General features: G+C 46.4%; 1 protein-coding gene across 3 annotated transcripts in view; it reads right to left on the bottom strand.

Annotated features, from left to right (window-relative positions):
- Nucleotides 1-27,825, bottom strand: part of Tnrc6c (trinucleotide repeat containing adaptor 6C) — a 105,971-nt gene that overhangs the window by 6,235 nt on the left and 71,911 nt on the right. The window contains exons 6-18 of one of the 3 annotated variants that reach the window (XM_029484058.1): nt 26,360-26,572; nt 24,948-25,114; nt 22,636-22,716; nt 20,301-20,358; nt 18,686-18,828; nt 16,719-16,892; nt 15,474-15,611; nt 10,604-10,723; nt 8,572-8,655; nt 8,080-8,320; nt 4,494-4,661; nt 1,894-2,085; nt 1,300-1,443 (exon numbers count right to left, since the gene is read on the bottom strand). In XM_029484058.1, coding sequence (XP_029339918.1) covers nt 1,300-1,443; nt 1,894-2,085; nt 4,494-4,661; nt 8,080-8,320; nt 8,572-8,655; nt 10,604-10,723; nt 15,474-15,611; nt 16,719-16,892; nt 18,686-18,828; nt 20,301-20,358; nt 22,636-22,716; nt 24,948-25,114; nt 26,360-26,572 — 1,923 coding nt within the window. The remainder of the gene's footprint in view (nt 1-1,299; nt 1,444-1,893; nt 2,086-4,493; nt 4,662-8,079; nt 8,321-8,571; nt 8,656-10,603; nt 10,724-15,473; nt 15,612-16,718; nt 16,893-18,685; nt 18,829-20,300; nt 20,359-22,635; nt 22,717-24,947; nt 25,115-26,359; nt 26,573-27,825) is intronic. The other 2 variants (XM_029484059.1, XM_029484060.1) reach the window with 2 other exon arrangements.

The raw sequence follows: 27,825 nt of genomic DNA, 5'->3' as shown, positions 1-27,825 counted from the left end.
TGGCTGTCCTGGCACTCACTTTGTAGACCAGGCTGGCCTCGAACTCAGAAATCCGCCTGCCTCTGCCTCCCGAGTGCTGGGATTAAAGGCGAGAGTCTTTTTCTATCTCGATGTAGACACAGATGCCTCCACTGCTTCTGAATTGGGAGGCAGCACAGGCATGCTGACTGGGGACGCAGTAATTACAACTCACTATGAGAAACACAAAAGCAACGGTCATACCAGCCCAACTCCCTCATCTGCGCAAACTCACCACGATCCCCCATGTACTCCTGAGACATCACAATACAGATATGATCTACCTGCTCTCCTGCCACACTGGCCAATAGGAGGACTACAGCTTCATCGTGAACACATGCTAGACACTCTGCAAACCAAATGCTACCAAGAAAGATGTTTTTATTCTGGCATTTTTCTTTAGCCACTCCCCAGTGGAGGTATAAAAGGTTTAAGCACACCTCTGTCAACATTAACAGGAGTGGAGACAATCTAGCAGTACCCGCTGTTTTTTTTTTAAAGATTTATTTATTTTATGTATGTGAGTACACTGTAGCTGTCTTCAAACATAACAGAAGAGGGCATCAGATCCTATTAGTGATGGTTGTGAGCCACCATGTGGGTGCTGGGAATTGAACTCAGGACATCTGGAAGAGCAGACAGTGCTCTTAACCACTGAGCCATCTCTCCAGCCCTGGCTTTGTATTTTTGAACATGAAGCTGAACTACATCAACACAGTTTTCTTCTCTGGGCATGGAGTGCTCCAGGAATCCCCAAGGAAGACAGGCTTCAGGATCTTCTGGAGGGAGCCCCACACAGCAAGGCGTGGCACACTAGTTTAAAAATCTGGATGAGCTTTGATGAATACAAGTTTACCCGTACATCTAAGACAGTGTGTAGATACCTAATGTTTTTGTCTAAGAGAATTTTTATAAGGCCTAGTATGGGTAGTGCATACCTTTAATCCCAGCACTTGGGAGGCAGAGGCAGGTGGATTTCTGAGTTCGAGGCCAGCATGGTCTACAGAGTGAGTTCCAGGACAGCCAGGGCTACACAGAGATACCCTGTCTCGAAAAAAAAAAAAAAAAAAAAAAAAAAAAAAAAAAAAAAGCCCAAAACAAAACAAAACAAAATCTGAAGCACATGTTGTTCTGAGTACACTGCCCAAGGGACACTCAACACAAGCCCACACCTCGTCAGTCCTCACATAGGCTTTGCCTGGTGTCCTCTGATGCCACACCTGGCTCACGGCCCCCACAGCCAGATGATGCACAGCAGGCAGGGGTGACGGCCCTCCTTACCTCCACTCTTGAGGAGGTAGCGGTTGACATCCTGGATGGTGGTGTTGATGGTAGGTCCTGTAGGGACACTGCCAGGCGTGACGTCAGGGTCATTCTCGGGGTCAATGTTCTGAAGTCCTTTCCATGGAACTCCAGGGTGGAATTCTGTTCACGGAAACCAAACTGGAGCTGTTTACTAGTGCACCTTCATATTGCATCATGACACTTAAAACTCATTTTTCCATATCTAGAAATTTCTAAATCTGGTAATCAGGCCTAGAGGCACGGCTTGCTTACATACAGTTCATCCTTTTGGAAGAAACCAGGACCAGCAACAACATTTCAGACAGGAATGCCTTTCCCAGGTGGAAGCTGGTGTCCCTTCCCCAACTGCCACCTGCCACTGGTCTTCTCTTACCTCGAACTGGGAAGTTACAGAACAATGCTTGACACTACCATACCCCATGGAGTCTTAATGGAAACCCCAAAGCCATAGACTTGATGCTTGCAGGACCCACAGTGCAGATCCAGGCTCCCTAGGCTTTAACTGCTCTCTGAGGGAGGCTTGGGGCACACCTGAATCTATTGCTGCCCACAAGTGTCATGCAGTCTTACCTGGGGGCCAGCTGATGCTGGAGCCATTTGAGATTTTATCACTGTCAGATTTGGCACGTGACCAGCTATGGGGAACAGCTACGGGAGGACTGGCTGGTGACTCACTGTTCTGAATTAAATCGTACCGGCCGTAAGAGTCATCAATGGAGGACTTACCTGGAGGCCCGATGCTTAGACCTCCAGGGATAGCACCTACAGAACAGGAAGCAGGAACAGAGTGAGTCCTCTACCAAAGACATCCAGGGATACAGCACAACCTCCCTCCTGAGTCCAGGATCTCAGCCCTCTCTCTCTATCTAGGGTTCTCTAAGAGCTGAGTCAGTTACCCGGAACATGGTCTTTAGATGACTATTCTTTTGTGGTGCCAGGCATAGAACTCAGGGCCCTGTGGCTGACAGACTAAGTTTCTACCCCTTAGAGACACTGACTAACCCAACTAGTACCAAGCACACACCATTATTGTTATTGTTGAGATTTTTTTTTCCAAGACAGGGTTTTTCTATGCATTCTTGGCTGCCCTGGAACTCACTCTATAGACCAGGCCAGTTTCAAACTCAGAAAGATCCACCTTCCTCTGCCCCTTGAGCATTGGGATCACAGGAGTGTGCCACCCCCCTCCCCCCAGCGGTTAATGTCATTACTTTTTAGTGCCATGGATCAGACCCAAGGCTTCATCCATGGTGTATTAGTACTCTATGTTCTTTTGAGATGGTATCACAGAGTCTGGATTGGCCTTGAACTTCGTATGTAGCCAAGGATAACCCTAAACTACTCATCTCCTAACTTGCACCTGTCCAAACGCTGAAATGAGAGCTGTGTGCCACTATAAACTATTTTAGATTGTTAAGTTGGAAGGCTTCTTTCTTTTTGAGATAGGTAGGGTTTTGTGTACTTTACTTGCTGTGTATTTTAAGATGCCCTTGAATTTCTGGATCTTCCTCCAGCCCACCTTTTAAAATTAAGACTTAACCAGGCAGGTTGGAATACTTGGGCTCAAGTGACATGTGGTCTTGGCCTCTTAAGAAGCTAAATTTATGTCACATACCCAGTGAAAATGCAGCCCTGGCTGTTCTGGAACTCACTCTGCAGACCAGCTGGCCTCAAATTCAGAGATCTTCCTGCCTCGCTCTGCCTCTAAGAGCTAGGATTACAGGCCACCATATCTTTTGTGCTTCTGGCTATAAACACAGATACTTGAACTATCACTGATTGAGTTATACCCCTAGCCACATTGTAAATCTTATTTAAGAAAAAAAAAATTTTTTGAGACAGGTCTCATGTAACACAGGTTAGCCTCCAACTTGTAAGTAGCCAAGGATGACCTTGAACTCCTAGTCTTCCTGCCTGTACCTCATAACTGCTGGGGATTACAGATCACTCCCCAATCACCTGAAGCTGGGAATCTTTATGCACTGGTAAGCTGCCCATCATTAAGTCTTTCTGGGGACAAAGTATGTGTCTTCCTGGTTAGTGGTCGTGTTTGCTGGTACCTCCATGTCCCCTTTGCTGCAGTGGTGCCCTTACTATGCAGAACAAAGTGGGCACTGATTTATACAGAGAAAATCAACAATGCAAAGGGACCAGATATCATATGGAGAATTTCTTGCTAAATTATTCATTAGGGGAATTTTCCTTTTAGATTACTTTATATGAAGAGAAAACTATATACTTAATTACATTTCATTGATTCCTTTCCAGTTCTGGATACAGAACTCAGGACCTCACACATTCGAACCTAGTGCCCTACCACTGAATAGAGGCTGCTGAGGCCAGGTTAGTGGCCTGTCTTTGAGCCGTATCCTAGCCCACTGCAGGCCAATATGATCATTCGAATGTTTGTTTCTTTCTCCTTTCTATCTGATACTTTCTGTGACTTACATTTTTGAAAGGTGATTCTTTTTAGTACTTTTTTTTGACATTAAGAAAAAATTTTAGGGGACTGGTGAGATGGCTCAGTGGGTAAGAGCACCCGACTGCTCTTCCAAAGGTCCAGAGTTCAAATCCCAGCAACCACATGGTGGCTCACAACCATCTGTAATGAGATCTGACTCCCTCTTCTGGTGTGTCTGAAGACAGCTACAGTGTACTTACATATAATAAATAAATAAATCTTTAAAAAAAAAAAAAGAAAAGAAAAAATTTAAAAAATTCCCAATTATATATTTGTGTATGGTGTGTGGGTGGGCACGTACATGTGAGTGTAGGCACCCATAGAGGCCATGGATCTTCTGTCAGAAGCCACTGTAAACCACCCAGTATGGCTGTTAGAACTCAACTCAGGTCTTCTGCAAGAGTAGTGCCTGCTCTTACCTGCTGAGCCATCTCTCTAGGGTTTGGTTGGCTCTTTTTGTTGGCAGAAAAAAGGAATTAACTAAAGAACACTGGGCTCTTTGGTATTCTGGGGCATTTTTAATGATTATGAGTTTGGAGCGAAGATCTGATGGTTAGCTCGACGGTGCTGTGCAATGGCAGACTCCTTTTCTGTTTTGGGAATTGCATTCATAGAAATGCACCGAAAGAAAAGTGATATTTTAGGCTACCCCGTCAAATAAGTGAAGTGGAGCCTTCTGTGGGTGGGCATCTGGCACGAGCATACGTACCATGCTTGCTAGGATTCTGGTCCAGGGGAGAAGCAGCACTAGACAAGTTACCCATGGAGTTGGGATGTGTCCACTGAGGCAGGCGTGACTGGGACTGCGATGGGTCCTTCACAGACAAGCCACTGCTCATGTCTATGCTGTTGACATTCATGTTCGGGTTCAATCCAGCTAAAAGCATAGACACCATTAGCATCTGCTCTTCCCTCAAAGACTCTGCTCTGAAAGACGTCTTGGAGACTTAGCTTCCAACCTCAGGCACAGGCACACACTTCCATGGTAAACCCATCATCTGCTCCTAGAGCTTTCTGGAGACAAGGCCTCAATATGTAGCCCCAGCTAGCCTAAAACTCAAGGAGTTCTGCCTGCCTCTGAATCCTGAGTGCTGGAGTTACAGCAATGTACCACCTTGCTAGCCTTTGGCTTTGCTTTATATTTTGAGACAAGGTCTCAGTATGTCACCCCTATCTGTCCTGGAATTCACTATGTAGTTCAATAAATCTGGTGTGGGATGCTGGCTAAGACTACAAACTGCTCAGGACATTCAAATTGCTAAGTTCATATGAGAAAGACAGTTATATTTTACACAACTTTGAACTCAAATATACTTATTCCTAAGACCACAAAATACAAGCAAGCTGGACATTGTGGAAAGTTTGGGAGGAATAGCTTCATTATTGTAAATAGTTTTACTGTGTTAAGAGTTAAAATCTCTGGGCTGGAGAGATGGCTCTGCAGTTAAGAGCCCGGACTGCTCTTCCAGAGGTCCTGAGTTCAATTCCCAGCTACCATATGGTGGCTCACATCATCTGTAATGGGTTCTGATGCCCTCTTCTGGTGTATCTGAAGACAGCTACAGTGTACTCACATATATAAAATAAATAAATCTTAAAAAAAAAAAAAAGAGTTAAAACCTCTCCTTTTTATTTAGACAAAGAGGGGAAATGTTGCAGGGTATTTTATCATACTGTGGATCCCAAGATTGTGTTATTTAATGGAACAACCTGTTGTTATAGTGTGGCTCAGCCTCAGCACACACCTTTAATCTAAGAGCTTCTGCTTGAATTCTGCAAACAGGATTCAATAAAATCAGCCAGCATCTGACTCCTGAGAATTCACCCACTGGTAACACTGAGTGACTGAGATTTTGTTCACAAGCACCACCACCCTCCGACAGTGAGTACCATTCCATAATCAAAGTTATGGCAGAGGGAGCCCTACCACTCAAGTAGAGTCAAACATTTTAGTTCTAAATTTTAGAGCAGGGGCTGAACATTCCAATATTCATGGGGGTATATGAGTGAGCAATGCAGACAAGGGCAAGGAAGCCAGTGGGCCTGGCCTATGGCAAACGAAACAGGTTCTGCCCTGCCCAAACCAGGTACTACTAGGCTGAGTAAGCACTGCCACGTGGGAAGCAGGCTCTCTGTACCCAGCTGCTGTTGTTTCTCCTTTCTGTTTTGTTTTTGAGACAACGTCTCTCCATGTGCCTGTCCCAGGGCTGGAACTCATCACCCTGGAACCCAGAGTTCTGCCTGCCTCTTCCTCCGAGTACGGGGATTACAGATGTGTGCCATGGCATGGGGCATGCATCCTGCTAATGCTCAACATTTCAAGTGTTTACACACAGTCCTACACCTGTGAGCACAACAGCTGTGTAAATCTGCCCGGGGGTTGTCCCCTCAATAGCCTCTGCTTTCCAAGCTCTATTTCCTCATACAGATCCAGCAGACAAGGCAGTGAAAAGGGCTGGATGTCAGAGCAATCCCAGGTGCTCTTGTGGGACCACCCTGAGCACAACAGGGCTTCTCTCTGCTGTACCCTGTAAACTGGACTCTAAATTTTAATCTTATATATTTTTTACTTTTTTGTTTTGAGAGAGGGTCTTGGTACATGATCTGGTTGGTTTGGTATTTGCTATACAGCCCAGGCTAATCTTTTTATTTTATATTTTTCGAGACAGGGTTTCTCTGTGAAGCCCTGGCTGTCCTGGAACTCACTCTGTAGNCCAGGCTGGCCTCGAATTCAGAAATCCACCTGCCTCTGCCTCCCAAGGGCTGGGATTAAAGGCGTGTGCCACCACCGCTTGGCAATAGCCCAGGCTAATCTTGTACTGGCAGCAATCCTCCTGCATCCGCTCCTTAATGCTGAGATTACAGGTTTATCCTTTTAGCCTATCATGGTGGGGGCAGCAAACCTTTCATTCTGGAGAGCTTTTGTCTGTTTGCTTTCTTTTCAACACAGGGTAGCCGTGGCTGCCCCAGAACTCACTCTGTAGTCCAGGCCGGTCCTGAACTCACAGAGACCATCCACCTTTGCACCCCAGGTGCTGGGATTAAAGGCAAGTGCCACTACTACCTGGCTTCATGTAACTTTTTTTTTTTTTTTTTTTTAAAGATTCATTTATTTATTATATGTAAGTAAGTGTCTTCAGACACTCCAGAAGAGGGCATCAGATTTCGTTACGGATGGTTGTGAGCCACCATGTGGTTGCTGGGATTTGAACTCGGGACCTTTGGAAGAGCAGTCGGCGCTCTTAACCACTGAGCCATCTCACCAGCCCTTCATGTAACTTTTAAAAGAACTCTGTGTGATGAATATTTCTATAAATACAGCAGAACTGAGGCAAAGAGCAACCACGCAAACTGTATAAGTTAGCAGTGGGGAGAAGCTAGTCTCAAGGAGGTCTAAGTCCTAAGTTAGGTCTTGCCAAGCAAGAACTGTGCTTCTGTCAGTAAAGGGACAATAACGGACAAGACAATAGTGAAGGGAGGGTCCAGATGGCCTTTGCCCTCCTGGAGGTGTGTATTTGACGCTACATATTCATGTCCACAGATTCTGCCAGCTATCAGCACACAGTCCTGGAATGCTTCTCCTAGTTCCTGGGGACATTTCTCCTTAGCTGGTACCATAAAGTGTCCAGCATCAAGCTTGTTCTGACAGTATAGGTTCTGTGTGCTGGGCAGTTACCACACACCTGTACTATAGGACTGCAGGCCAGCCACAGATCTTACGGAGGGTCTATATTTCCAGTCTGAGTACCACTGGCCAGATGAGACAAATGCCTCTCTATAGCTAAGGCTGGAGGACAGAGGATAAACAAGAACAGTAGAGACCTGTACTTTTAATAATTGAGAGGTAGAGACAGGAGAATTGCCGAGAGCTTTTGTTAGCCTGGGCTATAGTTTGAGGTGGTGTTTAACTCCCCCCACCCCCAAATAAGAACAGTACAGACAGTGAGCGAGAATGAACTGAATGTTGCTGCAGCAGAGGGTTTTCCTAAGTACTACTCCAGGCAGGCCACTGATGTATAGTTCAGGCTACTCCTGAACTCCCTCTGCCTCAAGTGCCTGAGGTACAAGTGAGAGCCTTCCAGGTACTAGGAATATCTGTGGTACTTGTGAAGCTTGTGCTGTGCTGAAGGGAAGGCAGTGCTGTCCCCTCAGGACCAAGCCTCAAGAGGTGCACTCTGAGTGTGCCTCTGACGAGCTGTTCCCGCACTCTACACTCCGCCTATGGCGCAGCTTCTTGGTTAGCACAGGAGAGGCTCCGTTCCCTGCTGCGCCTCTGAAATCCACACAAGACTCACCAAGAGGATAAGGAGCAAAGGTGTTGGGTGAAGACTGCTGCTCTTTGGTCTGCAGGTCGGGAAGGCCGGGAGCCTGGGGGTGAGGGGGGAAGCTCTCCATGCCCGATTTGCCTGCAGAGGGGTGCAGAGACAGGTGCGGCGGGGGTGGCGGAGGTGGTGGCTGCTTTACAAGCAGGGCCTGGGCCAGCTGGCGCTGGTGCTGCTGGATCTGCTGCTGCAGATTAGTGATTGTGCGCGCAACCTGGCAGGTGGAGACACACACACGCGCGCACGCATGTTAGGCAGGGTTGGGGCTGAGCACACAGCTCATCTACACAATACTCACCTCAGCCTCTACCAGCTGGGCCAGCCCTGTCCCAAACCTAGCCCTGGGACTTTCCACATAGGGAGTCCAACCAGAGGAAAGCCCTCACCAAGCTGAGGGCTGATCCACTGGGGTCTCCTCTACTAAAAGTGGAGCTAGCAGCGAAAGCCAGTCTAAGGGACACTAACTTGCTGCTCCTGTTGCCTCATGGGTCCGGAAACATTCCGCTGGGCCTGTAACATCTGCTGCTGGATTTGTAAACGTTGGTATGCCTGTTGATAGAAAAGTTGGAATACCATAAGAAAGCTGTCAAGACAAGTGACTCAATCTTCTCTACATTCAGAAAATAGAAAAAAAACATTTTAGGATGATCTAGACTAAAGGCTAGACTGGCTATACAACGTGGCGAACACTGTGATGCTCTATCCAATAAACACATGAACCAGACCTGAAGCGCGGGGAGGACGTCTGCATGATGTCTCCTGGGCAAACTGTGACATGAGCTCTGTGCTCTGTGTGCTGATGTAAAAAGTCTTTTAATTTGATTATTTCAAAATGTGGGCTGAATATTGATTAATTTTCTGTACAACACATATTTTGGGAGACTTCTTAACTGGAGGACTCCTGTAGTTACTTCCAAATGCACCAATCTTGGGTTCACAGCCCTCCCTCCGTGAGGTCAGATGAGCAGTGAACAGCTGCTGACAGGAGAGCACTCTGTGCAGCTGCCTGACAGTTTTTCCGGGAGCTCAAGATGCAGCTTGTGAGCTGCCACCCGTGCTCCTGTAACTCAGATAAATTCACTAGACTCCAATCAAGACTCAGGCAGAACACGGTTTCATTTGTCTGTTGTTTGTGCCCATTTGATCCTGAACAGAAGACTTAGTTAAACAGAACCAAATGAGAGTTGTGTTAAAACCCTCAGGAGTTATAGAGAAAGTGTTCACTTAACGATTCTCTAGAACTAAACGTTCTGTAGCAAGTAATAAACTTTATTTCTCTATTTTTCTGGAAGAACAGTTCATGAGTGGAACCCATTAGGTACAAGGCAGCCGTTTCCTCCATTACACCACAAAGAAAGCCTGCTGAAGCACACACTGTGTGTCAGTCCCCCCTCCCCCCAGCTCTGGTCAGTGACAGTGCAGCAGGCACTGCAGGATCACCCAGACACGAGCTGTGCAGCTTCCAATACCCTTCCTGTCCTGAGTGAACTTGCCTTCAGCTACTGTCGTAGTCTAGGAAGCAACATGGCTTCCTGAGAGTCCAGGTAGGTCAGGGAGGCCTCCCTGTAGGCTGACAGGCACAAGACTCCCGTGTCAGGAATATAGGAACAGCTTGATGGGGAGGCCATATGCTGCCTAAGTCCAGAGGTCTGTGCCCTTGAGGACAGCAAGGACACACACATCTCTGGGACACTTGCCTTTGTCCTGCTTCCCTACTACCTATAGAAATGTTAGAGCCTTGCATTTCCTAGTCATGTGACTAGAAAAGTGACAGACTTGGGGCCGACTGCTCTCAGACACAAAGTTCTTCGGTTAGCCTTCTGTCTGTCCCTCCTAATTTCCTTTGCTTCCTTCAAGACTCACTTCCCAGGCAATGGTCTCCCAAGGGAAGACTTCTATATAGATCAGTAGATATTGGAGAAGACATGAGCACCTGTGGTGCACTCGTAGAGATAAATTCACTCTGCGGCCAGGGAAACAATGGTTGCCATTTAATAGTAAAAACAAGAAGACTACTTGAAATCAAGAATGCATGGATGCTAAACACACAGCCTTCGAGGACTCCTGGGTCTTACTAGTTGCTCTGGACTGAGGTGCTGTGATACCGAGTCTCAAGGCCCCAGCAGTTGTTCCAGGAATGGCAGCAAAGTCTCTCCTCTACGATCCATCCCGGGATGGTGTCTGTGTTTGCCATCCTGGGGATGAGTGAGGGAATGTCCACTCCTATGATTTCTGTGTTCTGTGACTCAGAGGAGCAACTCTGAGAGATCCATAGAACAGACAGGCTAGGTTATAGATCTGCGAGACCATGAACAGGAAGGGGCTAAGACATTTGCAAAGTGTACAAACAATATCCTTGAGCAAAACTTTCCTAATGCCTAGCAGGCACAGAGCACAGTTGGATGTGGAGGAGGGTGACAGCAAGCTCACGGTGTGTCAGAGCGCTGCTGTTTGAGACGTGAGCTTCATCTCGCCTGGGTCCACCCCACTTACTTACCAGCTGCAGCTGATAGAGCTGGTTCAACATCGTCATATGCTGAGGGTTAATTGGCGAGGTTAATAGTGCAGGGCTGAGACCAATGTTTTTTGCTGCAAACTGCAAAAGCTGTGCTTGAACCTGTTTAATAGAGAATATATCATTAACCACCATTTCTATGGAAACACTGACTTGTCTGTATAGCTTTGTTTTGGGGTTCAAACTGGTTAATTGACAATTACATTTGTTTGACAGCAGAACTTGATAGGCCATGAGAACAGTTTATGAACATTTGAACATTAGTAGTTAACATGTTCAGAATACAAAAAATACTTTTAAACTAAGGTATTTTTTTCAGCAGGGTGTGGTACCACATGCCTTTAATCCTAGTATTAGGGAGGTAGAGACAGGCAGATCTCTGTGAGTTTGAGGCCAGCCTGGTCTACAGAGTGAGTTCCAAGACATTCAGGGCTACACAGAGAAACCCTGTCTTGATAAATAGATAATTAATTTTCTTCTTTCTTTTTTTTTTAAGACTTATTTATTTAATATTATATGTAAGTACACTGTAGCTGTCTTCAGACACTCCAGAAGAGGGCATCAGATCTCATTACAGATGGTTGTGAGCCACCATGTGGATGCTGGGATTTGAACTCAGGACCTTTGGAAGAGCAGTCAGTGCTCTTAACCGCTGAGCCATCTCTCCAGCTCTCTTCTTTCTTTCTTGAGACAAGGTCTCATGTAAGGCTCAGGCTAGCCTTAAAGTGGCTACGTAGTGGATGGGCTAGAATTCCTCCTGATCCTTTTGTTTCTACCTCTTGAATCCTGGGATTATAGGCAAGGACCATCATGCCAAGACAGCTCCTAAAAGATTTCCTTCTCTAAATATTTTAGCTGTACACTTGCTTTCCATGGCTTGAGGCCATTCCTATCAGAGGTTAGTTTATGTTCTGCCAAAGGGAAACTTTAAGGTCTGAAGGAGATATTAATCCAGCTACCTACTGCCTCAGTAGGAGGAAGGTGCATTATCCTATAGAGGCCTCCAACCAGTCTCCATAGGAGTTGCTACATCCTCATTAATACATTTAATTATTTCTCTGCCAAGTTCTAGCCATCTCAACTCACTGTACAGAGCTGTTCTTTTTGTTTGTTTGTTTGTTTTTGTTGTTTCTTTGTTTTTGTTTTGTTTTTCGAGACAGGGTTTCTCTGTGTAGCCCTGGCTGTCCTGGAACTCACGTTGTAGACCAGGCTGGCCTCGAACTCAGAAATCTGCCTGCCTCTGCCTCCCAAGTGCTGGGATTAAAGGCGTGCGCTACCACACCCGGCCTGTTCTTTTCTACATGTCAACACTGTCTTCCTATGTGCAGGGACAGAATAGATGTCCCCCAAACTCCTAGGAGGAATGAAACATTCTCCAATGTGCTAGTCAGAAGTGAAAACTTTGCCAGGGGCTAGAGAGATGGCTCAGTGGTTTTAGAGTGGTTTTTGCTCTTGCAGAGGACCTGGGTTCAGTCCCAGTACCCACATAATAGCCTCCAACCATCTGTAAGTAATTCCAGTTTCAAGATCCCCTCTTCTGACCTCTTTGTCTATCAGGCACACACATGGTGCACATGCACACATACAGGCAAACCCTCACACACATAAAACTAACCAACCACAAACCTAACTAATTTAAAGGGGTGGAATTCTGGGAGGTGACTAGGTTCTAGGGCTCTGTCCTTAGTGGGATCAGTGCCCTCATCAATGAAGCCTAGGGAGGCTTGCTGCTTGCTGAACCCCCTGGATGCACAAAAGTGGCCATTTAGGATGAGTAAGCCCTCCACAATCCTTGCTCCTGCACTTGCAGCCTTCAGAGCTCTAAGCTACTTGGACAATATCCATTTTGACAAACTACACAGCACTTTAAATGGAATGTTACAGCTGGTGGGATGAGTATGGTCTCTTTCAAAACAGATTAGAAGTACCGTTCTTCAGAAATCCCAGCTATCTGGTTGGTCCTAGAGGTCTCAAATCAGAGCAGCGTTGTCTCTATCAGTTGGGTGCTACTAGAGGTGGGGACTTCAGGACACACTTGCTCTTTCCAGGCAGATACCATAATTATATACTGACTGGAGTTGTGAGTTACCTCAGGTTCAAAGATGTTATCAGTATGAACTGATTACTAATATTCCTAACAAGGGATAAAGAATGTCATTCTGTAATTAAAAATAGGCCAAAAGTGAAATTTATTGTTCTAAAAGTAAAGAGTGCTAATGTTTTTTTAAAAAAAGGACAGACCCAGTGCTACACAAACCCACAGCGTCCTCTTTACTTGTGCTGGACGTCAAGGTACTGAGTCTTCAGCATGCCACAACAGCCTCAAAGGGACACTAGTGGCACACATACCTTGGCAGAAACCAAGAAATTTCTAATTGGACTTAAGGCCTATTCAGCAAGAGGAAAATCCTGCTTGGTACAGGATATTAGCCCATTGCCCAGAACTAGAAGTAGTCATGGACCTTAGAGGAGATCCTACAACTGCCACTTTACTAAACCAGCAGAAACCCCAACTATAAATACTTGTCCTTATACCACAAATGCATGTGGTCCTCCCCCCACCAAGGAAACTTCTCTTTCCAACAGACAAGAGACCATTACAGAAAAGTGATCAATATGCAGAGCTGTGGAGACTGTATTTAAGGCTTAGGGATTGGTGCAGAAGAAGGTTGGAGGTTGTTAAGAGTCAGAGAAACAGGAAGCTTGCTGTGAGTATGAGATGGTTTCCTCGCATGACAGAGAACTATATATGTGAAGTCTACCAAGTATGATTAACAGCTATGCTAATGTGGAAGGGCAAAGCTCATGAGGCCTCAACCTGAGACAAAAAAATACGGACAACTAAGGAATGCTGAGAGAGAGAGAGAGAGAGAGAGAGTGTGAGTGTGAGTGTGTGTGTGTTTCCACTAGGGAAAAACACACCAGTTGGTTATCCAATTCCAAACTGTCAGCCCTGAAAACATACACAAGAAATGTTATAGAAATGAGCAGGCCATATTTATGTATTTAGGAATGCGCATGAACATGCGTGCGCACATACACACCACCACCACCAAAGAGCCACAAATTGTGTCTGTGTTTAAGCAGGACCTTGCCCTTGCTGCGTATCCCTAGCTGTCCTTGAATTCATAGAGATCTTTTTGCTTCAAGAGACCATACACTGGGATGAGAGCAAGAAGGGGTACAAGGGAGGATGTGGAGGGAGGAAAGGGAAAGGGGGGAATAATGTAATTATATTTTTATCTAAGAATATATATATACATATATATATATGATTATATATGACTGAATCTCTCTCTCTCTCTCACACACACACACGCGAATCTCTGTGTCTGGGCTAGAGGTGGCTCAGTACACCGGCTGCTCTTGCAGAGGACCTGGGTTTGATTCTCAGCACCCACAGAGTTACTCCAGTTGTGGGGATCTGAGACTCTCTGGTGTGCACATGGTGTAAGGACATGGAGAATCTCTATAAACTCGTGGGTATTGTGGTGCACACCATCACTCCTAGTACTTAGGAAGCAGAGGTAAAAGTACATGGATCCCTGTCATGTCAGCCTGGTCTACATAGAGACCTTGCCTCAAAAAATGGAAGAAAAAAAAGGAAAATAAAATTTGAAGAAAGAAAGAAAGAAAAAGAAAGAAAGAGAGAGAGAGAGAGAGAGAGAGAGAGAGAGAGAAAGAAAGAAAGCAAGAAAGAAAGAAAGAAAGAAAGAAAGAAAGAAAGAAGCAAGCACATGGTGCTGGTTAGTTTTATGTCAACTTGACACAAGCTAGAGTCATCAGAGAGGAGGGAGACTTAATTGAGAACATTCCTCCATATCACTGGATGTAGGCAAGCCTGGAGGGCATTTTCTAAATTAGTGATTGATGGGGGAGGGAGGGAGGGTCCAACCCATTTCATATGGTCCTGGATGAGCAGGTGGATGGAGCAAGCTGGAGCAAGCCTAGTAAGCGGCCCCCTCCATGGCCTCTGCATCAGCTCCTGACTCCAGGGTTCTGCCCTGCTTTCATTCAGTGATCAGCAGTGCTGCACAAGCAGAAGCTGAGCCGAGCAGGGCAGGGCTCTCCTCCCCACCTTGCTTGGGTCCTGTGTTTTATCACAGTAGCAACAACCCTAACTAGGACACACACCATGAAAACAATGAGCAAACACTACAACTTCCCCACCAATCCTATCTGACAATGATCAGCTAGTATATACAAAGTGTAATCTCCTATCTGTAGCACACATACACACTCTCCCACCACAGGGTTTCTTTGTGTAGCCTTTGGCTCTCCTGGAACTCCTCTGTAGACCAGATTAGACTCAAACTCACAGAGCTCAGCCTGTCCTTGCCTACTGCATGCTGGGGTTAAAGATGAGGTCACCAGGCTCTGTGCATGCACACAGGCACACACATACACACTCACACACCGACACCAGGCTCTGTGCACACACACTTATACACCGTCACCAGGTTCTGTACACACACACACTCTTACACATGGTCACCAGGCTCTGTGCACACATACATACACACACACTCACACACCAAGACCAGGCTCTGTGCACACACTCAGTCTTACACACAATCGTCAGGCCTTGTGCACACACACTCTCACACACCATCACCAGGCTCTGTGCACGAACACTCTCTTACATAACTTCAACTGCTATCTCACTGAAACACCCCTTGTCTTGGGTGTCCTGGTAACCTTCTTGACGTTCTATACCAATAGCAATCTGCTTGTTTTCATTCCAAGTAACCCAGGATACTACTTGTCAGGTTTATCACAGTAATTTCCAGGATCCAGCCAGATCCAGATCAAAACCATACCAAGTACAGTGTGCAAAGCTTATTGTTCAGACCTGAGGGGATAGAAACTGAGGCACTTGAGCGCGGAGGCTGGGCTGGGAGGAATTAAGAGGCTGCACTGGCGGCTGCTGCATGGTCCTGGCTTGTGCTGCTCCGCTATTGCCAAACACACCCAGATTGCCACTCGGGATCTGCAGAAGACAGGGCAGCTGTTAAGAGGTAGGCAGGCAGGCTGGGGAAGGGCCGAGTGATAAGTTTCCCACCAAGAATGTGGATGTTTCTTCTGTTTTCTGCCCCTTCAGCCTGGTCCTTAAGGTTATGGAGGATGAAGAAGCAGCTTAGGGAACTGCCTATGATTTTAAATCACAGGACACACACATGAATGCATTTCAAAGTGTCCCTAAACACGGCTGTCACAGTTAAAGAGATAATTAAGAATGATTCAAAAATAACGGTGATAAGAGAAGAGTCTGAGCCTTCCATCCCTGAAGGCTGCGTGAAGTGAGGCCGAGAGAACACGTGCTGACCATTGGGAAGCAGAAAACTCAGAAACACAGCAGTCACTTCAACAAACCCTGAACTGAGCCACTCAGCAAAGTCAGAGTTAGCCTGCTGTCCCACATACTCACATACTCGGCTGTGTTCTCTACACGGTGGCATGAGCCACCTAGCAGCTGGCTGGAGTATGATAGGTGGGTTTTAGAAAGCTGACTGGGAGGTACTGACAGCAGAGCCTGCTATGCCTGCCTGTGCCCAATAGACTGTGGGTTTCTAGGGTTCAATCTTCCCACTAAACATGACCACAGAGCTGCTAAGAGCCAACAGGTCCATGATAATCTGCAGTGGCCACAGGTACTCAGGCCTCTCAGTCTCTTTCTGAGGACTTCTTACACAGAGCATGACAGGCTCTGCAAATTTCACAGAAGTCCCCTCCATCTCTGGAGAGGGACGCCCAGGCCCCCATGCTGAAGAACACTTGGTAACAGACCAGCACTGTAATCAGCAGCAATGACCTGGAGTTTGGAGCGCCGAGAGGAGCTCAAACTCATTTCAGTTCAGCATAAAAACCACCTTGAAACATCCCTATAGAGTGACTCAATTTCTAGACCTGTCATTCAATGTTGAGCTTCTTTGAGCACCCCAAGGGGTGTCCTGAGAGCATTTCAGTAGCTTCACGTATTTCCCCGTATTTTAAGATCAAAATATCAACTGAAAACAGTATTTTTTTCCCTCCACTAGGTTAGAAAAATCAGGAGAAGGAATGTAGACCACTCCCTGCTCTTTCCCAACAGCCTTACCTGTCTAGAAGAGTTCAAGTTTTGCATGCCCAGCCCTGAGGCAATCCCACCCAGGGCCTGATTGGGGAGTGCACTGTTGGAAAGGGGGAGCTTCAGGCTTGGGGAAGGCAAAAACGGTGAAGTCGTGGGCTCTTCCACGAGGCCGCCATCCTGATTGGAGAAAGAAAGGGTGAGCTGTGTTCGGTGCCCGCCAGCACGCAGAGCACCAAACAGTTTCCCATGGAAATAGTGGGGAGGGGGAGGGGGTGGATGGATAAAGGATTGAACGATAAAAAATGTGTGGATGATGAGGGAACGGAGGACATGGGCAACAGGAGGAGGAGAGAAGAGAGAGAGAAAGAGGATTACCATGCTGCTTTGTTAAAACAGAGCCTGACAAGCACACACTATAGCTTCTAGCATTCTTCCCACTCCACTGCCCCCGCCTGGCTACTGGTGGGAAGGGACAGACAGCAGCAAGTCTGACCTGTAGACTCCAAGGGCACAGTTCCCACCTCACGCAGCATTGGCTTACTCAGAGAGCAACATGAACAGAAAATGCTACGGACTCCAGGTCTACTAAGGTCCCCTAACTGCCAAGCTTTGCAAATCTAACAGCTCAGCCGGGAACACAGCTACCTGCAGATTACTCCACACTTTTTTTTTTGTTTTTTTTTTGTTTTTTTTCGAGACAGGGTTTCTCTGTGTAGCCTTGGCTGTCCTGGAACTCACTTCGTAGACCAGGCTGGCCTCGAACTCAGAAATCCGCCTGCCTCTGCCTCCCGAGTGCTGGGATTAAAGGCGTGCGCCACCACGCCCGGCTCTACTCCACACTTTAACGAAGGAGCTTAGGCCCAATTACACTTCCAGATTCCGCAGATAAAAATAGACACAGTGGTGCACAACTGTAACCTCTGAATTTCAGAGGTTGCAGGAGAATAAGGAATATGAAGCCAGCCAATAATTTGGAATTTCAGACAAATATTTTTTAGTATGAAGTGTTCCTGACCATGGGTGCCACAGCTCATCTGTGTGTGTGGAACATGAAGAGACTCCAGGACTATCAAGTCCTGTCAGGGTGTCAAGGGCCCTTCTGGGAACAGAACTTAGATGGAATCTTGGCCCCAGGGTATGTAAGGCCAGGGCTCTGCCAAGCTAACATCCCTAGAAGTTCCCTTGCCTTGGAGGCAGGGTTTTGTTCAGTCTCTGGGGAAGCCGGGATCACAGGTTACGGCCACCAAACCTCGCTTCTTTATCTTTTCCAGATTTGTCTTTTCTTGCTGCACTTTTACTTTCAGAGTTCAATATTGAAACTGAATTTAATGTGATGTTCTCTCCTTATGGAGTCATACCACTCAGGAGAAGGGACACTCTCCCATGAGACACTAAAGGGGGACAGAGTTTTGACTGCATTTGGAATGTGTAGGGAGATTCCCATGGGTACTAAACGTGGACACAGGGCGAGGGCCAGCTAGACACAGGTGCCCTGCCCTTCCACTCTTTTCTTATTCTGTTTCCTCCTCCCCCCAAGATAGGGTTTCTCTATGTAGCCTTGGCTGTTCTGAACTCAGAGAGATCCCCTTGCCTTTGCCTCTCAAGTGCTGGGATTAAAGGCCTATGCCACAACTGTCCTGCCTCCCAGTCCTTTTCTAAGGTCACACCTGCTATGGATCCATCTCCAATCAGAAGAACTGAACATTTCAAGTGAGACAGAAAAATGTGATGACCCCCTACTGCATGACTCAACAGAGAACTGTCCGGTTCACAGACTAACAAGGAGAGTCAGTTTCAATTCCAGCACTTTTCACTCCTTACGGTTTCATGTGTAATGCAAAGGTACCCCTGAGTCATACATTCTTACGTGTTAGGAAAATTGAGGCAAAAGCCACTTAAATGTCCTAACTTTCCATCTGACTTGCTTTAAGGACACAGCTCAGATAAAGACTTCTTGTTGAAGGCAGAACTAAGGCAGCTGCCTAGATCCATACCTTGTCAAGGAAGGTGGGGCGGTCCATGGAAGACTCTTTGGAGATTGGTGGGCGGCAGCCGAGGGGTTTGGTGACCATTCCATTGTAGTCGGTCATTCCCAGTCCACGTTTGTCCATGTCCACCTTCTTTTCCAGCAGAGCACCTGGGGTACAACATGGAGATCAACACTGAGAACGAACGAGCACAGGACAGGAGGTGGCAATGGAGCTGGGGCTGCTCTTGAGACCCAGGACCACCCTGCACACCGTGACTGGACCTGCTCACCCTGCTCCTGGCCACTTTGGCCCCACACTCTTGCCAGCCCTTAGGAAACTCATCATTATCTTCTCTCGAGGAATGAACTTCCTCTGCTCCTAGGTCTTCATGGACTTGCTTCCTTCCTGCAAGCCACCAGCTCAGGGGCCTCCGTCATGGTCACTGACTGCCGTGGGCAAGCTTTTGGCCTACTACATTGGGTGTGGGTGTCACTGCTTCCACTTGCACGGTTTCTCTGACTTACAGTGTACATAGCAGGCTTTGGTTTCTACAGCCTGTCCCATCATTCATGGGTCTTGCAGCCACTCACCGTAGCATGCTTATGGTCACTTGTGGACCCTGGAGGTTAAGAGGAAACCTGACTTGGCTGGAGTGTCCAGTTCAGGTCTGACAAGGGAGTGCTCTACACTCTTACTGGACCTTGTATTGAAGAGTCTCTGTGGTGCATTTGCTGCCACACTGGTCACAGCTGTGTGTTCTCTGTTGCTCTTGGAATGCTCACTAATGCAGTGCTATGTGGTATTCCTAATGCAAGAAAGCTAGCTGTGCCTTGTAGAGAAACTGCATGTGCCAGGTCATTTTCTTTCAGGCATGAGCTGTAGCACTCAAGCTGCGGCTTGTAGGTTGGGTGTTAACAAACCCAGCAGAGAAATGAAGGAGGAGAAGGAATTTCACTGGTGAGGCTCCTCAGGAGGCGCTGAGGCTGGCATCCACAGCATGCCTATGGCTACTGACAGGTCAACACACAGGTCTGTGTAGTCAACTGGCAGTGTGGCTAAGCAGTAGAGGCGCTTACTATTCAAGCCTGCTGATCTGAGCTGGATCCCCAGAAGCCAAGGGAAAGCTGTAGAGAAGTGACTCCATAGTTGTTCTCTGACTGGAACACATGTATCACACATACTTCACATACATGTAGCACTGCATGTGTGCCCCCGCCCCCACATGCACCACAGCACATGTGCCCACACACACTTCATGCATATACACCAAAAAATATGCATAATGGATAGTACAGCTGGCAGTCTGGGTAAAAAAAGAATTACAGCCACATTACCCAGGGTCAGGAGACATTATCTCCTGATTAACTCACATTTTATTATAAAAACATGTAAATAAAGTATTCCGAAGCACTAGCATAAGTAAAATAAGGGTCTGTGTGGCTAACAGGCTTGTGGGAGCCTTTGTGGGGCTATCCCAGGAGAGGCCCCTGCCATGACTGGGGTTCTGTGCTTGTTCTTTCCCTGAGCCTGGATTCCTCTACCCACCTCGTCAGGTTTAACCATGACTATAAATAAGCAAATGGTTCTACAAAGCAAAACTTCCCAAGAGGCACCTGGGAACAGACGCCCTGTCACTTACTCATGGCCTGGTCAAGGTTCATACTGTTGCTCTTCAAGGCCTCTTCAGCTGGCTCTCTCTAGTGGGGGAGAAGCAGAACTCTTGTTAGCAGTGCACACAGATAGACAATGAGAATAACTCCCAAACATCTCAGCAGTCCGGTAGAAAAGAGGCGACTGGCACTAGTTTTTGGAATTGGAAATGTTCTTCTCTTTTGTTGAGGTCAGAGACAGCATTTTTTTTATTCTTAAAGGCAGGTGTGATGGTGCATCTATATGTACACTCTACCTCTGCCTATAGAGGTGCTATAGAGGTGTCGTCTTGTAATAGAAAACACTTGTAGCTAAAACTAACTATACTGAATCTAGAGAATGGAGAGTCAAGAACTTATAGTTGGCTGGATATTACAGCTCACACCTTTAATCTCAACAGACAGATCTCTATGCATTTGAGGCCAGTCTGAGTTATACAGTGAGATCTTGTCTCAAAAGCATAGAAAGGAAACTTGTATTTAATATCAGAAATAAAAAAATATGCTGGCTGGAGAGATGGCTCAGGGGTTAAGAGCACTGACTGCTCTTTCAGAGGTCCTGAGTTCAATCAATTTCCAGCAATCACATGGTGGCTCACAACCATCTGTAATGGATTTTGATGCCCTGTTCTGGTGTGTCTGAAGACAGCTACAGTGTGCTCACACACATACATATAGATAAATCAATCAGTCTTTAAACAGTGAGGCTGTAGGAAGCTTGTAAGTACACCTACACTGGCTTCTGCACTGCACTGAACGATGACAGTTCAGCAGAACTGCAGAGCTCTGGACTCTTCACATGCAGGTCCCCGTTTTATCTGTCACTCTGAGTGCTAGGAGGTATGGAACATCAACTTTTCATTAAGTCACCAACCCCAGTCTCTATCACCCAAACTTTTGGCCAAGAAACAAAAAAGCAATCAGATCAGATTTACACTGGTAACTGTTTTTTTTGTTTGTTTGTTTTTTGTTTTGTTGTTGTTTTTTATCAGAACAGACCAATTCCTGAAGAAAATCAAAAGTTGTTTGCTAGGGACTGGAGAGAGGGCTCAACAGTTAATATCACACACAGTTCTTGCAAAGGACCATAATTCAGTGTCATCCTTGGTGGTTCACAAGAGATCTGATACTCTTTTTTTTTTTTTTTATTCCTGGCCTCTTCAAGAACCACACTCATACATACAAACTCATACCCAGGCACACATATATACATATGAAGAGTACAAGATGCTCTTTCAGGGGACCTGGGTTAGATTTCTAGCCCCCACGAGGTAGTTGACAACAGTCTGTAACTCTGTAACTCTAACTGTAGGAGACCCAATGTCTGAGTCTGGCTTCCAAAGGCAGCAGGTACGCATGTGGGATCCAGGCATAAAGCAGACAAAATACTACACACATAAACAAATTAATGAATTGAAATATAAAAATAAGGGCTGGAGAGATGGCTCAGAGGTTAAGAGAGCTTACTGCTCTTGCAGAGGGCTCTGGTTCAGTTTCCAACACCCACAAGGTGGCTCATAACCATCAGTAACTCTAGTCCCAGCGGATCGCACATTCACTTCTAGCCTTTGTAGGTTCATAACTGCAGATAGGCTCACACACATGTATATAAATTAAAGAATAATTTAAATGTTTGAAACAAACCTTAAACAAAAAAAGAAAGCCAAATTTGCTGGGGCTGGAGGGTACACTGAGATGGCCATGGAGCTGGGGAGGAGCACACTGGGATGCCCATCACAACATTTTCTGGACCGTTTAGAGAGGCTGTACCACAGGGCAGTGGCCTGCTCATTTATATAGCGTCAGTCTAAGGCACGAGGCTGTTCTGGCCTCCTCTCAGGTCCACACACACAGTGGCTGAGTAATAGGTGCACGTTGGGACAGTGACTTGGCGGGAAACCATGAAGGGCTTGCACGCGGTCCATGTCACCTGACCTGGGCACTGGGAGGACTGAGGAACTTCAGGACACAGGAAGGAGGCGCATTTGTTAGGCTGCCATGGGGAGCTTGGTGTTTAATTACTCAACTCCCTGCTGTGTCTTTTTACTCACTCCTTAAGGAATGAAACTCACTTGTGATTATAAATCACAGACAATATCAAACTGTCTATGTCTATGGAAATTACAAATCATACATTGTCTTAGGAAGAGTCATTCTTGATGGAAACTGAGTAATTCTTTGTTTATGGCCCAGGCCAAAGGAACCAAACAGATAATTAGATAGGCACAGAGCATCTGTGCCTCATCACACACAACAGACTGGCTAGGGAATGCTTTCAGGCTGTCCACTGGAGTCGCAGAGCAGCAGCATCAGGATGTCAGTTACCGGGAAGCCCATGTCTGTGAGTTGTTTGATCAGCCGGCTCATGATCCAGGCCTCATCCTGCTTGCCAGCAGTCTTCATGCCCTGGAACAGAGTGGGCAAAGGGAAAGGCCAGGAGTTACTTTTAATGTGTTTCAGAAATTGGTGACAACACCTAGGTGGTGGTGGCACAGGCCTTTAAACCCAGCATGTGGGAGGCAGAGGTAGGCAAATCTCTTGAGTTCAAGGCCAGCCTGGTTAATACTAGTTAACAGAGCAAGTTCCAAGACAGCTGGGGCTATGCAGAGAAACCTTGTTTCAAAACAACAAAAACAAAACAAAACAAACAAACCAACAAAAAAGACAAAACCCAAAACCAAATAAAACAAAACAAACCACAACAACAACAGTGGGTGATCACCCAAACTCAGTGACTGCAGCTACAGAGTCCGTGAGTTATCACTGAACTGTGCTGACCCTCAGAGCCCACATCATCTTGTGGTTAACACTGTGGAAACTGCACGGTGCATCTGAAGGCTGGTTTATGTCTGTCATTTATGGATTAACAAAAAGCAGGGTAATTACTTCTCTTCTTATAAAAGTAGACTATTCCCACTGGTCACAGGAATGCCTTGGAAGCTCTCCACACTGTCAAGTTTCCTAAACATTTCACGGTTTTTACCTTCATATACGATTTATTCTCAACAAGGACAAAATGGGGAAAAGCCACATAAGAGAGGAACAACCGTCTGCTGATTTTAATGATGTATCTTTATCCATAGTTTGGCCCTCACTCAGGTGAGAGGCAAGGAACATGAACAGAGATGCTAGAGGAAAGAAGGAGAGAGGCTGACCACAGAGAAAGGGCAGCCCAGGGACAGGGCACAGGAACCTGGGAACCAGGCGCACAAGGTTTCAGGGTGTCTGAGAATTCTAACAGTCAACAAAGCCAAACTAAAGCCCAGCCCTCCTGCAGAGCATGGCTGCAATGTGCTTGCTTTCCCCTTCCCTTCCTTACTTCCCTCCCTTCTGCTTCCTCCCTTTCTTTCTTTTGAGACAGGGACTCATGTAGCCCAAGTTGGCTTTAAACTTGCTGTGTGGCTGAGGGTAACCTTGACTCCTGATCCTCCTTGTCTTCACTGCCCGAGTGCAGGGTTGCAGGTGTGCAGGGCACCCTCTTCCACAGCAGAGCACACGGCGCTGGAGCCCTGGGAGGCAGCTCACCAGGACAGCAAGCTGCCAGGGCCAGATTCTACCACTGCAATTTACTATTTCAGGATTTCTGGTCCTATGGCAACTGGATTACCCAGCCCCACTGTAAAACGACTTCTCTTCATGTCTGTAATCACTTCTACTCCTTTTCAACAGACAGGCTGATTTCAAGTTCTGGGTTCTGTTTGTTTCTTAATGAATGATTTTCAATACCATTTCCTAAATATCAATAAATTAGTAATTCTAAATTACAAAAGAAATAAAGTAAAAAGTCCTCAGTACTGTTTAGACCCTGCTCTCTTCCAAGAAGTCTCTCTTTGAAGATTACTGTCTATATTGCAGAGAACAGGAGGTTTGGAACAGCACACAGAGCTGTTACATGGATACACACGGCTATGTCTCCCCTTCCTCCCTACAAACGGCTGTGCTGTGCTAGCTATGGTCTTCTGCACTTTGCCTTTCTTATTTGCTGACGTTCCCATTACGTACAAGGCAAGTGCTTGTTTCCTCATGTGACGATGTGCAGATGGACTCTGACTGGCTGCTGCACTAAAGCATACTCATTCTCATGTTTGATGACAAGGTCTTAAAGAGCTACAAATGTGCACAGCCACCAGCAGTGCTGCATCAATATGTATTCTATCAATATTTCAAAATAGCTTTTTGGTTTTTTTATTTGTTTGTTTTGTTTTTTTTGAGGCAGGGTTTCTCTGTGTAGCCCTGGCTGTCCTGGAACTCACTCTGTAGACCAGGCTGGCCTTGAACTCAGAAATCTATCTGCCTCTGCCTCCCAAGTGCTGGGATGAAAGGCGTCTGCCACCACCACCCGGCTGTTTTTGTTTTTTTCAAGACAGGGCTTCTCTGTGTAGACCCTGCTGTCCTGGTACTCGCTCTGTAGACGAGACTACCCTTGAACTCAAGAGCTCTGCCTACCTTTGTCTCCTGAGTGCTGGGGTTAACAGCATGCATCACCATGCCCAGTCCTGAAAATAGTTTTGATTTTGCCAATGTACAGAGAGACTAGGGTCCTAAGACTACCTGGAGTGAGTTCTGTCTTCCCAGCAATGACTAGACTAGCCTAGCTTGCAGGACAGGCACCGGCCGGGCTCTCCAGCAGCACCTACCTTCTGAAGTCCTTTTTTCGAGGCATTGCCCCAGGAGCTGCAGGATGAGCTGCTTTCTTGGGAGGCAGCGTTGTTCCACATGTCCCCGTCCTCATCCTCCCACTGGCTGGTGCCCAGGTTCATTTCATCCGCACCGCTGCCCCAGCCTTCTTGCATAGATTTGGAAGCTGGAAGAGAATAGTGAGGAACTTGTCAGACTCACCTGTCCTGAGAAGAAACCTGTGTCACCAGAGTACGTGAGGGGCGGGGAAACAGGACCTACTGTTATCCCTATTTCTTTTCTCTTACAGAGGTACAGGATGTATGTGTAATGTTTTCCTTTGTAACTCCAGCTGTACTGGACCAAACGTCCCCAATCAACTCTACCTTCCATCTGACACAAAGGCATCTGAACCAAGTTCGAGACTCCGGGGGAGGTAGAAGTCTCTTCACAGATGAAAATGCAATTTAAATGTGGACGACTGCCTTTCTTTTAGGTCTTAGTTTCACCTTTAATACCAGTTCTTGGGAAGCGGAGGCAGGAGGATCTCTGTGAGTTTGAGATCAACTCTATCTACAAAGTTCCAGACCAGCCAGGGCTACCTAGTGAGACTCTGCCTCAAATCAGTCAACCAACTTAAGACACACATCTATTGACAAGCAAAAAACCCCAAACAATTCTGCAGTCGTGGAAATAGTTATCTATTGTTTCTATTCATGGTCGTTTTTCTTCTTCTTCTTTTTTTTTTTAGATTTATTTATTTATTATATGTAAGTGCACTGTAGCTATCTTCAGACACACTCCAGAAGAGGGCATCAGATCTCATTACAGATGGTTGTGAGCCACCATGTGGTTGCTGGGATTTGAACTCAGGACCTTTGAAAGATCAGTCAGTGCTCTTAACCACTGAGCAATCTCTCCAGCCCCTCATGGTCTTTTCCAGATAGGGATGATGTAAGCCAGGGCCTTGCAACAACAACAACAACAACAACAGCAACAACACAACAAAAGATAAGCTCTAAAATTCAGTGAAAAAAAAAATCTCTATAAATAGAATCCTCAGATCCATTTTTATTTCATGTGTGGTCCAGGCATATAAATCTATAGCTTCATAACCCATGTGTGCACATGAAGGGCAAAGGAATGCATCAGGTGGTGTCTTCTTCTATCACTTTTACCTTACTCCATTATGATATGGTGAAGCTAGCCATTTTGACTATGCTAGCTGGCCGGGGAGCTCCTGGGATGCACCTGTTTCTGCCCTCCAATGCTGGGGTTGCAGGCACATGTAGCCACAGCTGGCTTCTTATGTAGGCACTGGAGATTTGAACTCAAGTCCTTATACTTACACAGCAAATAACCTTCCTTACTGATCTACTTCTCCACCCCATGAACCACATCTTAGGTGCTAGGCCCAGGCACGTTGGCATACCTGGTTTGCACAGGGCTGGGGCGGCAGCAGGAGCGCTGGCTCTTCCAAATGGCACCACCGGCTCAGCAGGATGATCCCACCCACTGCCACTGCTGGGAGGCTTCCCCCACGCCGCTGTGCCATTGTCCACCAGGGTACAAGGGGAAGATGGCTCTCCCCAGGAGTTCTCAGCCTTGGAGTGAACACTGGGCATCTCTCCCCAGCCGGATGAAACTGGGAAAGGGGGAGAATGCAAGTGAAAGTCAAGCCGTGCCATTCCAAATCAACGGGACCTCATCACGCTGCACGTCCAAGGAGCCCCTGCCTCTGCTGGCAGTGCCAACAGCTGCAAACTCCACAGGGTGTATCAGCTCAGAGGCTGAGGAGGAGAGCACAGGGTGCGACCAGCTCCAAACTGTTTGGTCTCAGTATGAATATCATCTCAATTGTGAAATGTGTTCATTTTCTTACTAATGATAGTAGGGAACTGGTTCCCATAGCACTCTTTATTCTAATCAAATGCAGTAACCCTGATTAATGACAAAAAGGGCATGTAGCTATGAATCATTATAAATCTCAAGCTCTCTGCTGAGCAACAGTTTGAGCAAATTGTTAATAACTGCTAAGTTATCCAAGTCAGCAATTACCCAGACATCAGTAACCAAACTGAAAAGCACCTTCTCAGATTTATGGGGGAAACTGAATGAAGAAGATTCCCACAGATGACGCGTTACTATAGCCAGTCATCAGAAGAGCGCCGAGTCAGCAGCGGAGAGCAGGATCAGGATTCCCCTGATCTGGCATTCCTCCACGGCCATGTTTTTGAAGGCCAGATTACAAGATACTAACAGAATAATTAAGTAAGTTAAAATAAACAGTCAGACCATAGTAATTAATGAATCCACTTTTTGTAGAAAGTTTTGGTTCCGGTTAAGAATCAATAGAAAACCCTATGTATGCAGTGGGGATTCACTGGCTTCACATCTTAAAGCCCTGGGAGAAGTGCAAGATTCCCTCGGCAAACTGTCTTCTTGGGCCAAGCTCATCTCTGGAAAGACTCACAAAGACCCAGGGTCTAGTTTCTAGAAGATATGTGACAAACTAAAATATACTAAGTAATGCTGGTTCAGAGCAAGCATTTTCAGTTTATAGACAATAGTTTTAAACGCACAGCATTAAAATGTCAAATGTTTAAGTGTTGTCGCTAGAGCAAACCTAACACCTTTTGGTAAAAAAGTTGGGATGGATCGAGCAGACCAGCACTGGTGGGGCTGGAGGATGAAGCTTAGTGCGATAGCACACAACGCCCAGGAGACCCTGCTTCACCCAACCAACCACCCGACAAAACCCAAGCCGACAAGTATTTTTAAATGCTGTCTTTTTTTTTTTTGTTGTTGCAGAAGAGTTTTCCTTCTTTGTGTGTAAATGTGAGTGCATTCACTTTATAGGATTTCAAGGGACCACATTGGATTTCCAACTGCCACCTA

This window comes from Mus caroli, chromosome 11 (assembly GCF_900094665.2).
Source record: "Mus caroli chromosome 11, CAROLI_EIJ_v1.1, whole genome shotgun sequence".
Taxonomy (NCBI): domain Eukaryota; kingdom Metazoa; phylum Chordata; class Mammalia; order Rodentia; family Muridae; genus Mus; species Mus caroli.
This window is presented reverse-complemented; position numbering and strand designations above follow the sequence as displayed.